Source organism: Salvelinus namaycush, chromosome 8, assembly GCF_016432855.1.
Source record: "Salvelinus namaycush isolate Seneca chromosome 8, SaNama_1.0, whole genome shotgun sequence".
Lineage (NCBI taxonomy): Eukaryota > Metazoa > Chordata > Actinopteri > Salmoniformes > Salmonidae > Salvelinus > Salvelinus namaycush.
In genome coordinates this window covers 59,681,136-59,695,916 of record NC_052314.1, presented here as the reverse complement: position 1 = coordinate 59,695,916, position 14,781 = coordinate 59,681,136, and the positions used below count along the sequence as shown (strand labels likewise).

The following is a 14,781-nucleotide window of genomic DNA, read 5'->3' as shown; positions in this document are numbered from 1 at the left end:
GTACTATTTAATGAAGCTGCCAGTTGAGGACTTGTGAGGCGTCTGTTTCTCAAACTAGACACTCTAATGTACTTTGTCCTCTTGCTCAGTTGTGCACCGGGTCCTCCTCTTTCAATTCTGGTTAGGGCCAGTTTGTGCTGTTCTGTGAAGGGGTAGTACACAGCGTTGCACGAGATCTTCAGTTTGTTGCCAATTTCTCGCATGGAATAGACTTAATTTCTTAGAACAAGAATAGATTGACGAGTTTCAGAAGAAATGTATTTGTTTCTAGCCATTTTGAGCCTGTAATCAAACCCACAAATGCTGATGCTCCAGATACTCAACTAGTCTAAAGAAGGACAGTTTTATTGTTTCTTTAATCAGCACAAACGTTTTCAGCTGTGCTAACATAATTGCAAAATGGTTTTCTAATGATCAATTAGCCTTTTAAAATGATAAACTTGGATTAGCTAACACAACGTGCCATTGGAACACAGGAGTGATGGTTGCTGATAATGGGCCTTTGTACGCCTATGTAGATATTCCATAAAAATCTGCAGTTTCCAGCTACAATAGTCATTTACAACATTAACAATGTCTACACTGTATTTCTGATCAATTTTATGTTATTTTAATGGACAAAAAATGTGAACGGTAGTGTATGTAATTTTGGAACGATAGTGTATGTAAAACCATATCGAATGATGTTGGGTTCGTGTTCTCTCTTCTTGACAGGGCCTGGGTTGGCTGCCTTGTTGTTGAGATTGGAAGCAGCAGTAGATGAAGAGGGAACTGCACGTATTAAAAACTTGTCCATGATTTTACTCTGACAGCTAAACTACATTAGTTAAATGACAGCTAACAATCCACATGTGCAATGCCTGCAGAACACATCTGAATAGTTAGCTATCAATCAAGATAGCTGTCAGAAGAAGGTCTGTATTATCTGATTGGACATGTCACATTTAAAACAAAACGATGTTGCAGAGTGACATTTCATTGGATCTGTGTGTGTGCGGGGGTCAGTGAGTGTGTGCAGCTCGAAAACCCTCCAAGTCCAAACCTAACAAGCCATTTCAACACTGCTGACGTGCTGCACATGTAAAGTTAGCAACAATAAGCAGTGAGGCCGTATCCTTTCAAAATAAAAGTTTCAGTGTGGCGGTTACCTTTCAAAATATTTTTTTAATTAAATTTTTTATATTCTTGCAAAAGTCCCACGACCCCTTAAAATACTACCGACCCCCCAGTTGAGAATCCCTGGCCTATACAGTACAAACACAATATGTAACAGACTTTTTAGGCTTATATATGCTTTTATCTCACACAATGTCTGGATGCAATATTTTACCCAGGAATATTCTAAATTGAAAATCTGTTACTCTTGTTATTTGAAATGCATCTGTGGATCTTTTCTGCTGATAACATTGAAAATGTATCTTTGTCTTTAATGCAGGGTTTGACGTAAAAGTCAGAAGCTATTGAGTGGAATGGTTAGTTTCTATGTTATAGTGGAATGTTTTTTCTGCTGGAGTATCCTTAATTACTCTCTGAATGGCCTCTCTCCCGTGTGGACCTTCAGGTGAGTCTTTAGATGGTGCTGGTGGGAGAATCTCTTCTCACACTGGGGGCAGCTGTAGGGTTTCTCTCCTGTGTGGACCCTCTGGTGCCGCTTCAGGTCACCAGTCTGGGCGAAGCGCATGTGACACTGGGTACAGCTGAATGGTTTCAACCCTGTATGTACCCTTTGGTGCCTCTTCAGGCTGCTAGCCTGGGCAAAGTGCATGTGACACTTGGTACAGTTGAAGGGTTTCACACCTGTGTGGACCCTCTGGTGGACCTCCACCTTCTGGGAGCAGCTGAAGCCTTTGTTACAGAACATGCAGAGGAACCGTTTTTCTTTACTGTCACCTGATGTTGCTCCCCCTCCTTGAGCATTGGCCCTTTGGTCCTTTGAGTTCAATAACTGATCGAAAAGGACACAGCTGTGTGAATTGGAAGGCCCAATCGATGTGGACAATGGGTCCCGATCCTTGAGCGTGTATAAAGGGGAGTGAGTGGCGACATTTAGATTTTTCTCTAAGCTGTCCCTGTAATCTAAGAAATCTCTGCCCTGTGAGTGTCCTTCTTCTAAGTGAGTATCGTCTACATTCCATGTCAGAGGAGCTTTGCCCTCCACTTTCACAGTCACCTCATCTACGATCAGACCATCCCCTTTCTTATCTAGGAACCCTTCAGAGTATCCACTACTACTGTACCGGTTCCGGTCCCCTCTAGACAGATCAGTCTGTGTCTCTAAACCCAAGGGCATGTTGCCAGAGTCCATCTCTGTAGTGTAAGAACAAAACGGATCATTGCCAGTCTCTAACGCGTCACCTGAGTCCCGATGGGAATGAACCATCCTAGGGCTTGGGTTACCGTAAAGTAAATACTCTGAGCTGGGAGCAGGAGGACAGCGCAGTCGCTCCAGCCTCAGTCTCTCTGGGTCTGATCTGTGGTCAGATCCTGTGTGTAAGAGCCCGAGTGTTACAGTTAAAGTCTCTGATTTGAGGACGGCGTTCGGCGTTCCACTGACCTCCGTGATGCTGCGTAGGGTCCTGGCCTGGGGCGCTGTGGCGGTGGCGAGGTGCTCCGTGGCTACAGGGGGCGTCACTTCCGCCGCTGCTCCAGTCTCGATGTCTCTGCTGTGTCGTGGGTCCTCCTCTCTTTCATACCCCTTCTGCTTGACCCCAAGACCTGCAGCCTCTGCATCTGCTGACTGACACAAGAAGAGAGGAGGTTATTATCGGTATATGAGTTGAATTGGATAACAAAGTCTCACATGCTCCCCTATGGAAGATAAATAAGAACGTACATGTAAGCAAGTGAATAGCTGAGGGGAGCCTTTCTGAAATAAAATGGGCCACATTTAATGTACTGTAATTTTTTCTATGCTACACTATTACACTAACCTCTATCACGATAACATGCTGGTTTGAGGTTCCACTCCCCTCATCTATAGCTATGGGTTGGTCATCTCTCCAAGCGTTGTGTTCCGCTGGCTTCACAAAGCTCCTGTGGCCTTCAGTGAGATGTCCTGCACCTAAGAGAGTGATTGGGGGAAAGATGGTGGTTAAGTTAAGTACTACTGTCAATGCTCAACGCGATGTTGTACACTATTGACACCGTCTACAATTGGCAAGAATGTAAGCAGGGCTGGACTACCACATCTGGGGACCTGGGGCACCTACAGTGGGCTCTGAAATTACTGACACCCTTGATAAAGATGAGCAAAAATGTCTGTATAAAATAAATAATTCAAAATAGTGAGCTACATTGTCAAAAAAAGGAAATTATATTATTTTATACTAATACAATTGCTCAGAGAACAATATTTTGTTTAACATCCCTGTTTTCAATACCTTTCAATACTTTACCTTGCGAGGATAATGGCACAGATACCTTTTCTTACACCATTCCTACATACAGAATCCTTCCAGATCCTTGATATCCTTCATTTGCGCTTATGGACTGCCCTCTTCAATTCAAACCATAGGTTTTCAATGGGTTTCAAATCCAGAGACCGAGATGGCCATTGCAAAATTTTGATTTTGTGGCCAATTAACCATTTATTTGTGGATTTTGATGTGTGCTGGATGATCCACTTGCCGCCGAGTTTCAGCCTCCTGGCAGAGGCAACCGGGTTTTTGGCTGAAATCCTGGTACTGGGTCATGATGCCGTTGATATTAACAAGGGCCCCAGGACCAGTGGAAGCAAAATAGCCCCATAACATCAAAGATCTACCACCATATTTTACAGTAGGTATGGGGTTGTTTTCTACTAATTTCGACGCAAAACCCACCACTTAACCAGCATGGTTACCACAGCATTCTGCAGCGATACGCCATCCCATCTGGTTTGCGCTTAGTGGGATTATCATTTGTTTTTCAACAGGACAATGACCCAACACACCTCCAAGCTGTGTAAGGGCTATTTGACCAAGGAGAGGGATGGAGTGCTGCATCAGATGACCTGGCTTCCACAATCACCCAACCTCAACCCAATTGAGATGGTTTGGGATGAGTTGGACCGCAGAGTGAAGGAAAAGCAGCCAACAAGTGCTCAGCATATGTGGAAACTCCTTCAAGACTGTTGGAAAAGCATTCCAGGTGAAGCTGGTTGAGAGGATGCCAAGAGTGTGCAAAGCTGTCATCAAGGCAAAGGGTGGCTACTTTTAGAATCTATAATATATTTTGATTTGTTCAACACTTTTTTGGTTACTACATGATTCCCTATGTGATATTTCATAGTTTTGATCTCTTCACTATTATTCTACAATGTTGAAAATAGTATAAATAAAGAAAAACCCCGGAATGAGTAGGTGTGTCAAAGATGTTGACTGATACTGTATTTTAAACAATTGGATCCAATGAACTGAGCAGGCTGGGCTAACATGCTTATATCCTTGCTTGGACTTTCTAAATATGTGCATTCATTTAGAATGCTGCGCTCTTATTATTTCTATTAATATGATCGATTAATGTTATTTTTTTTCCGGACCGTTTTCCATGTTATTTGGTTAGTTCTCTTAAAAAGCACCCTCATAGATATGCAATAGACCTACGGGGCTTTGAATGTGTTAGTGAAGGGTGGCAGTATTGAATTATGTTATCATGGGACTGACCATATTTCCCTCTGGCCTACGCCAATTGGCGGCCAAGGGTTTGCATGGGGGGAGGTTTTAGTGGGTGGAATATTAGGACAATTGGAGGTTTACAAAGTTGCAGCTACAGTATGCTTAACAGTGCAAATATTATGGTACTTATGGACACTTAATCATCATGGTGTTTTTTAATGGTAAGTTTCCAAACATCAGTTGTGGTAAGTATAATTGAAACTTGGGTATCATTATGGTAAGTGGGAAAATAAGTATAGCCAGTTACAATTGTAATGGCTTAGCAGATCACAAAAAAGAAGACACATTTCTACCTGGCTAAAAGAGAAAGAATATAATATATATTGTTTACAGGAAACTCAATCTACATATATAGATGAGGTTGGGTGGAAAAAGGACTTGGAGGGAAAAATATTTTTGTCATGGGCAAAGAAACTCAAAAGGGGTGATTATACTAATTAATAAAAAATGTAAGCCGATTGTTCACACTGCAAACAGATCCTCAAGGAAGATGGATTATTTTAAATATGTTATTGGACCAAAAACAGATCTGGTTAATTAATCTATATACGGGCAAAATAATGATGATCCACAGTCCTCGAAAATATATATAATAATCTATTGAGCTCACAAGCAACGAATTAATCTATTATTATGGTGGGAGATTATAATACGGTTTTAAGTACCTCAATGGATCGAAAAGGAAATCGCACTACAAACTATCACCCTCAAGCACTTAAGGAGATCACAAATATCATGGATAAAATAGAACTAGTGGATAAATGGAGGCTGAAAAACCCTGACCTAGTGAGATATACAAGGGGGATGCTTAATCAATCTAGCCGTCTTGATTACTTCCTGGTCTCATTCTTGCAGGCGTCAAAAGTTTTTTTTAAAGTGTTAATAGGAGACCAAATGCGATCGAACCATCTAAATTGGCCTCCATAACTCTTACAGAATTTCCATGTGGGCTGGGATATTGGAAATGTAATCAAAGATTATTGGATGAAAATTTGTTCTTAATTAACTAAGACAAAATAATTAATAATAATAAGATCCCCTTATTATATGGGACACTTTTAAATGTACTTTTAGAGGCCTTTCAATACAATACAAATCAAAGCAGGTTAGGTCAAAAGAGATTAGACTAATAAAGGAAATAGTGGAAATAACAGCGCAGGTAGATGGTAATGGAAACTGCACTATAGAGGTACAAAATAGGTTAGAGGAAAAACAAAAACAATTGGAGGTTCTTATTCAAGAACAATCAAGTGTAATGTATTACAAAAATAAAGCGAATTGGATGGAAAATTGTGAAAAATGCACTTTTCTTTTTATTGAATCTTCAACATAGAAATGCTATCAAAATGAATTTACAGAAACTCATTACAAATGATGGAGTCATCCATGATTCACCAAATTATATTTTGAAAGAGGAGGCAAAATATTTTAATTATGTTTTCTTTTCAGTCTTCTCCATTTCCACTGAATGATGTTAACTGTAAGGATTTCTTTCCTAATAATAATGTAAAATTAACAAATTTACAGAAAGACCTGTGTGAAGGCCAACGTACAAAAGAGGAACTGTTTGAGGCAATTAAATATTTTAAATCTGGATAAACACCAGGGCTTGACGGTATACCAGTAGAGGTACATCAGAACTTTTTTGATGTTCTCAAATATCAATTTTTTGCATGTTTTAATTAATCCTATATCATTTTTAGACTTTCAGGTACTCAATAAGGTCTGGTTTTATTACTACTAAAACAGGACCCAGGTGGTAAGTATAAAGATCCAGTCCATTTAAAAAACTGGAGGCGTCTTATACTTTAATGTTGTGATGCGAAAATCCTGCCGAAATGCAGAGCACATAGAATAAAAAATGTTATACCAGATATTGTTCATCCAGATCAGATAGGTTTTTTACATGGACGATATATTGGAGATAATATACGACAATTACTTGAAACAATTGAACATTATGAAACATCAAAGATACCAGGCCTGGTCTTCATAGCAGATTTTGAAAAGACGTTTAATAAAGTACGACTAGAATTTATATATAAATGCCTGGATTACATTAATTTTGGTGAATCTCCTTTACAATGGGTTAAAGTTATGTACAGCAACCCCAGATGTAATATAGTAAATAATGGTTACTTCTCAGAAAGTATTGAGCTTTTAAGAGGAGTAAAACAAGACTTTCTGTTGTTTCCATATCTATATACTACAGTATCCCAGCAGCACTTCCCATCCCTCTTTTTTCTACACATTTACTCATGTTCTTATGCTGATTCAATTTAAGTCCAGGTTACATTTTGTAACATGCAATATCAAGAGTAATGCAGTCATCTCCTGATAAACGAGTGAATGAATGCATGTGTTTATGTACATAATGCATATACTTAAACGCAGACTCGGTGATATGACGTGACCACAAACAGTAGTGTGAACCACCCTCCAAGATCTCACTTTTCATTACATTATCTACAGCTACTGTTATTGTCATGTTGGTTAATCTAATCTGTAAAGAACTTGTGCTTGCCATTTCATCCTGGGCACAGTGAGATACACAGATGCGCTACTTACACTAGCACTGCAAACACTCCCAAGAGCGAAGAGAGCATCTGTGCCTGGACTTTGCAATCTCCTTCTTCAAATCCCCCTTCCGACACTGGCTGCCTGTAGAGGGCAAGTGACGGGCAGAACCACCCGTAGCACCCACCTCCTCTCTATCCCACATGCCAGAAGAGATATAGCAAAAAAAAAATCGCCCATACCCTATTTCTGCCAACTCTGAGGAGTCTCATTCATACTTTTGTTTTCTCAACTAAATGGTGTTTTATTGTTTATGTTTCGATGTTAGCCTATACCCATATATTTCATTCTATAACTGCCATGTGGGTCTATTAAATAAAATAAACAAGTTCATGACACATCTGTTCCACAAAAATAGAAACCTTTTACATTTTTCTATAATTATTGCCAGGTTGGTTTTCACAGGCTGTTCATTTAATTAATCAGTTAGGTTAATTCATTGTTGTGAATCCCTTTTTGGTATTTGTGATTTCAACATTATTCAACTGTTTGTTATGTCTTGTATTATATACAACCACAAGTGTACTACTGTAGTACTGAGCTATGCCTATGCCACGTGGTGGAGGGAGACAGGGAAAAAAAAGGATCATAATAGGACTAATGAAAGCATACTTTAGTGTAAGACAAGACAAGGGGAGGTAAGCTCAAAATAAAAACATGCCAGCCAGATGAGCCAGTGTATGAATTGAATTGCACATTAATGAATTGATAATAGCTGCATAGGAGCTCACTTGGCGATCTGAAAGCTAAGTTAATGTGGAGTTTCCACGTTTTTATGTTGTTGCTATTTTGAATCGTATAACTCTTTTTAGCAGCGTAACTGTCACCGAAATCAGCTTTGTTTACATACCGGGGATGAAAAGAACAGTTTTGGATGTAATGAACTCCAAAATTGGACGCGTTAGCTCATCACACCATTGATATAGCAATGGACGCTGACAACTAATTGAATGTTTATTGCGACGCAGGGGTGGACAGTATTTGTCATGACAGGCCATCAACCTTAAAACGTTTTGGGGGGGGGAGTTGCCAGTTCGGTAATCCGGCCTTGGATGTAAGGTAATACTACTCATTACTTATTGATATACTATTTATTGATTATGTTCCATGCATCACATTCTTTTATTGAGTGTGACAATAGGAAATTCAGTAAATCAAGAATCTGGTTAGAATTTGCTAAAATAATATGCTCTTAATTGACCTGCCTGATAAAATAAAAACTGCACAATAGCTAGCTACGTACTTAAGTGTTCAGGGGAAGTATTGAATACTACTATCCAAAAACTGACCAAGACCCAATTCTGGGTAACACGTCTCAACACATGCGCAAATGGGAACGGGGCGACAGGCTCCGCAGCCTTGGCCATCTGCTAAATGTACCTCTTGCCATTCCTCTGTATCGGTCGAGGAACTTGACACTATTCGGACTGGCGGGGACGCGCTCCCGTGCCACCTTCAGTTCTACTTGCTGTAGTTTCCTCCGCAATGTCCTGGTTTCTTTCTGGCTTTGAGTTATTTCCAAACGAAACACTGCATAGTCGTCGTCTACGAGTTTACAGATTTCTGCAACGGCTGCATTCGCTAACACCTCCATGATGGAGGCTATTTGAGTGTGAAAAACCATAACGTTACTGTTACAGTTAGCCATTGTTAGCTAATGTTAGCCAGATAACATCTATCAACCAAGTTCTGTCTCCAACGCGAATTAAACACTACCTGGGGTAAGTATGTGATGCTGTGCAGCTAAATTAGTCATATTTTGAGTTCCAGGGTAATAATAATTGTCTAAATAACAACAATAAAAACGCTAGAAACGTAGAAACTGTTCTTAGTCACATCACTTCCGTTTACACTGAAGAGAAATTATCTTATTGGTTGGCGTCATAGTCCAAAGGGTGTGGTTAAATGAAAAAGTATGCGCTCTATTCTTTTAAATACGGTACTGCTTATTACATCAAATCTCCTATGATCTGTATCAAGTTGAGAGCAGACTTCTTTAGAAAGAATAGAGTGGAAAATAATGACTTAATTCCATTTACATCACCTCAGTATTTGATTTATTATGGATCCCCATTGGCAGCAGCTACTCTTCCTGGGGTCTGGCTAAATTAAGGCAGTTATACAATTTTAAAAACATTACAATACATTCATAACAGATTTCACAACACACTAAGTGTGTGCCCTCAGGCCCCTACTCCACTATCACATATCTACAACACGAAATCCATGTGTACAGTGCATATGTTATCATGTGTGTGTGTATGCATATGTCTGTGCCTATGTTTGTGTTGCTTCACAGTTCCCATTGTTCCATAAGGTTGATTTAAAAAAAAATCTGTTTCTACTGCTTGTATCAGTTACCTGATGTGGAATAGAGTTCCATGTAGTCATGGCTCTGTGTAGTACTGTGCGCCTCCCATAGTCTGTTCTGGACTTGGGGACTGTGAAGAGAACTCTGGCATGTCTTGTGGGGTATGCATGGGTGTCTGAGCTGTGTGCTTGTTGTTTAAACAGACAGCTCGGTACTTTCAACACGTCAATATCTCTCACAATTACAAGTAGTGATGAAGTCAATATCTCCTCCACTTTGAGCCAGGATAGATTGATATGCATATTATTCATGTTTGCTCTCTGTGTACATCCAATGGCCAGCCGTGCTGCCCTGTTCTGAGCCAATTGCAATTTTCCTAAGTCTCTCTTTGTGGCACCTGACCACACGACTGAACAGTAGTCCAGGTGTGACAACTAGAGCCTGTAAGATAAATATTAAACTGTCCTTATTCTAGCGTAGATTTACTGTCTCTATAAACAGGTATTTACACAAGTACAGTACCAGTCAAAAGCTTGGACATACCTACTCATTCCAGGGTTTTTCTTAATTTATTGTAAAAATGTTCTACATTGTAGAATAATAGTGAAGACATAAACTATGAAATAACACATGGATTCATGTAGTAACCAAAAAGTGTGAAACAAATCAAAATATATTTTATGTTTGAGATTCTTCAAAGTAGCCACCCTTTGCCTTGACAGCTTTGCACACTCTTGACATTCTCTCAACCAGCTTCACCTGGAATGCTTTTCCAACAGCCTTGAAGGAGTTCCCACGTATGCTGAGCACTTGTAATGATTTAACTATTCGAATGATGTCCGGACAGTCGAACTACATGGGTTTTAAAGAAAACCGAATTTTTTACTTCAATGGAGACATGCTCACGGGTGTGCTGTGCTCGGCTTGTTTCGTCAGAAGAGTAGGGAGGGGCGAGAGAGGAGCAGGGGCCGGTGTGTGTGTGTGACAGTCAATATGTGGCACAGAGGGAGAGCGAGAAAGTAGCCAAACCGACTTGCGCTAGTTAGACAAACTTGCTGCTGCCTTACATATCTATCATACCATCTGGTAGTGCCTGTCTTAACTGCATTTAATTTTTGTAAAGAAGCTAGTTAGCTACAGTAGCCAGCTAGCTAGCTAGCAAAAGTAGCAAGGCTAATTGAGGCTATTTTGCTTTGCTCCCAATACTTGGCTTCAACATTAATATGAAACAGCCTACCTGTTGGTTGATCGTTGTAGACAATTAAATTCCTCAATTGCATTTTGCATTGATTAGAAATCTCCGATTTCACTTGCTACGCATGGAGCCTCTGAATGTAGCGCCACTTTGATTGACGACAATAAGAAAAAGCTACACCTGTGAAACGTGTGTAGGTTACCTGTGCCTCTTTTTTATGGGGTGCACTCATAAAAACTGTAATAAAATTGTATTAACATTTTTAATGTAATGGTCTATGCTTGTAGGCTGTAGAAATGTCACACATATAATTGTATTTAATTTGAGACAAAAGCCTTAGTTGTTAAAGTAGGCCTATATGTTTCTCTCAAATGAATACTCTCCCAAGTAATTCAATACTAATGTCCATGGATATTTGAATAACAGTGCCCATACCTAAATCAGTCCCTCCAATGATAAAAATAACCATGTCATTCAGCACAGAGTAAATTTTGCATTTAACCTCAACAAAAAGGTCATACTCATATAAGGTGAAGTACAGTACTTTGATTGCACCACAGATACATGTGACAAGTATAATAACTTTTCTCACTATGGTAACACTTTACCTTTTCTGTGAATCTGGTACCCTCACTTTGATAGAATACTTTTGAAAAGGTTCAACATTAGATTACACACAGCTTCACTACTTGAATTGAGGCACTATGGTTTCCTCATTTATAAAACACCAGCATCATAGTTGTAAAGATGGGGAGAGGTCTGTCCATGATAAAGAGATGCTTAGCTTTTTTTGACACCACAAAGCAAGTCATGCAGGCTCTAGAATATTATCTCTTATCTTGATTATTGTCCAATGATATGGTCAAGTGCTGCAAAGAAGGACATAGTTAAGCTGCAGCTGGCCCAGAACAGAGCAGCATGTTTTGCTCTTTGTAATCAGAGGGCTAATATTAATTAAGCCAGTCTCTCTGATCTTAAGAGTTGAGGAGACTGACTGCATCGCTTCTTGTTTTTATAAAAAACATGAATGTGTTGGAAATTCCAAATTGCTTGCATAGTCAATTAAAAATAAACTGAAATATGACATTTACATAAGTATTCAGACCCTTTACTCAGTACTTTGTTGAAGCACCTTTGGCAGTGATTACAGCCTTGAGTCTTCTTGGGCAAGACGCTACAAGCTTGGCACACCTGTATTTGGGGGGTTTCTCCCATTCTTCTCTGCAGATCCTCTCAAGCGCTGTCAGGTTGGATGGGGAGCGTTGCTGCACATCTATTTTCAGGTCTCTCCAGAGATGTTTGATCGGGTTCAAGTCCGGGCTCTGGCTGGGCCACTCAAGGACATTCAAAGACTTGTCCTGAAGTCACTCCTGCGTTGTCTTGTCTGTGTGCGTAGGGTCGTTGTCCTGTTGGAAGGTTCACCTTCACTCAGTCTGAGGTCCTGAGTGCTCTGGAGCATCAAGGATCTCTCTGTACTTTGCTCCGTTCATCTTTGCCTTGACAAGTCATACAGTCCCTGCCGCTGAAAAAGATCCCCACAGCATGATTCTGCCACCACCATGCTTCACTGTAGGGATGGTGCCAGGTTTCCTCCAGATGTGACGCTTGGCATTCAGGCCAAAGAGTTCAATCTTAGTTTTATATGGTCTGTCTTTAAGTCTTTAAGTGCCTTTTGGCAAACTACAAGTGGACTGTCATGTGCCTTTTACTGAGGAGTGGCTTCAGTCTGGCCACTACCATAAAGGCCTGATTGGTGGAGTGCTGCAGGGATGGTTATCCTTCTGGAAGGTTCTCCCATCTCTGCAGAGGAACTCTGGAGCTCTGTCAGAGTGACCATCGGGTTCTTGGTCACCTCTCTGACCAAGGCCCTTTTCCCCCCAATTGCTCAGTTTGGCCAGCTCAAGGAAGAGTCTTGGTGGTTCCAAACTTCTTCCATTTAAGAATGATGGAGGCCACTGTGTTCTTGGGGACCTTCAATATTGCAGAATTTTTTTGGTGCCATTCCCCAGATCTGTGCCTTGACACAATCCTGTCTTGGCGCTCTACGGACAATTCATTCGACCTCATGGCTTGGTTTTTGATCTGACATGCACTGTCGGGCCTCCCGGGTGGCGCAGTGGTCTAGGGCACTGCATCGCAGCGCTAGCTGTGCCACCAGAGATTCTGGGTTCGTGCCCAGGCTCTGTCGCAGCCGGCCGCGACCGGGAGGTCCGTGGGGCGACGCACAATTGGCCTAGCGTCGGCCGGGTTAGGGAGGGTTTGGCCGGTAGGGATATCCTTGTCCCATCGCGCACCAGCGACTCCTGTGGCGGGCCGGGCGCAGTGTGCGCTAACCAAGGTCGCCAGGTGCACGGTGTTTCCTACGACACATTGGTGCGGCTGGCTTCTGGGTTGGATGCGCGCTGTGTTAAGAAGCAGTGCGGCTTGGTTGGGTTGTGTTTCGGAGGACGCATGGCTTTCGACCTTCGTCTCTCCCGTAAGGGAGTTGTAGAGATGAGACAAGATAGTAATTACTAACAATTGGATACCACGAAATTAGGGAGAAAAAGGGGGTAAAATTTTAAATTAAATTAAAATTTAAAAAAGACATGCACTGTCAACTGTGGGACCTTTTATATAGACAGGTGTGTGCCTTTCCAAATCATGTCCAATCAATTGAATTTACCACAGGTGAACTCCAATCAAGTTGTATCAATGGAAACAGGATGCACCTGAGCTCAAATGTCAAAACAAAGGGGCTAAATACTTATTTACATATGGTATCGGTTTTTTCTTTTTAATAAATGTGCAAAAATTTCAAAAGTATTTAGCTGAGAAATTGTTTATTTAATCCATTTTAGAATAAGGTTGTAAGGTAACAAAATGTGGAAAAAGTCAAGGGGTCTGAATGCTTTCCGAAGGCACTATATGTACTGACATCCACCAATCAGGCCTTTATGTTAGTGGCCAGACAGAAGCCACTCCTGGTACTGTATGTACAACTGATAATGCAAACAATCATGCACACTACATTTTTTGTCTAATGTATTTTTCATTATGTGTCAGACCCCAGTAATGCTAACTGTCGCCAATGGCATCGGCTAATGGGGATCCTAATCAATCAAACAGGAAAGGGTTGTCAGACACCATCCCACCAACCATCAGTATATCTACTCTACATCATCATACTAATTATTTCCTCAGTTCACCTCATCATGCAGTTCCCTACTACATCCAAAACCAACAGAATTAACTACAAACTAGCATTACATGGAAGGATGTGGACTGTAGTGTGAGGGGATGACAGAGGCTTGCCTCATAGGAGACTGTTGCTGATTACTGCCCAGGTGTGGTGGGGTGGTCTCTCAGGCACTTATTGCTGCCAATGCGTCACCCAGGTGGTGGATGTTCCAGCCTACCTACAGAAGAGGAGGAGCTGTGAACTGCAGAGACAGATGTGCCTGATAAAGCTCTGGGCCTGTCTGGCTGATGTGTCTCCCTCCCTGGCTGTACCATCAACGCCGACTGCAATCAAGCTACTCCTTTACTGAACTGCATCATCATCTAGCTGTGACCCTCTCCCATGAACTGCCAGCTCCCTGAATTATTATTATTATTATTTTTTAAGTGATAGGTTCTGTATGAAAAGTGCTATATGAAATAAATATATTATTATTACATATCAATGGGCTGTGTGCATTTTCTGCTGGTATATCCCGAGGATATATCATTTTGACCCCACGGGGTGAGATCTTGCGTGGAGCCCCAGATCGAGGGAGATTATCAGTGGTCTTGTATGTCTTCCATTTCCTAATAATTGCTCCCACAGTTGATTTCTTCAAACCAAGCTGCTTACCTATTGCAGATTCAGTCTTCCCAGCCTGGTGCAGGTCTACAATTTTGTTTCTGGTGTCCTTTGACAGCTCTTTGGTCTTGGCCATAGTGGAGTTTGGAGTGAGACTGTTTGAGGTTGTGGACAGGTGTCTTTTATACTGATAACAAGTTCAAACAGGTGCCATTAATACAGGTAACGAGTGAAGGACAGAGGAGCCTCTTAAAGAAGA

General features: G+C 41.0%; 2 protein-coding genes and 1 long non-coding RNA gene across 3 annotated transcripts in view; 1 reads left to right on the top strand and 2 right to left on the bottom strand.

The window, feature by feature from the left end:
- LOC120052913 overlaps window positions 1-14,781 on the bottom strand; it is a 112,847-nt gene that overhangs the window by 24,324 nt on the left and 73,742 nt on the right. The window contains exons 2-3 of the mRNA XM_039000137.1: window positions 2,931-3,061; window positions 2,555-2,737 (exon numbers count right to left, since the gene is read on the bottom strand). Of these exons, the coding sequence (XP_038856065.1) occupies window positions 2,555-2,737; window positions 2,931-3,061 (314 nt within the window). The remainder of the gene's footprint in view (window positions 1-2,554; window positions 2,738-2,930; window positions 3,062-14,781) is intronic.
- On the bottom strand, window positions 1,235-2,516 carry LOC120053000 (zinc finger protein 271-like). Its single transcript, XM_039000252.1, has one exon. It carries the CDS (start codon window positions 2,378-2,380, stop codon window positions 1,523-1,525), a length of 858 nt encoding a protein of 285 aa, XP_038856180.1. The 5' UTR covers window positions 2,381-2,516; the 3' UTR covers window positions 1,235-1,522.
- LOC120053027 lies at window positions 8,621-14,397 on the top strand. The gene is made up of 2 exons (XR_005477429.1): window positions 8,621-8,953; window positions 14,116-14,397. It is a non-coding gene; the product is annotated as an uncharacterized LOC120053027 (long non-coding RNA).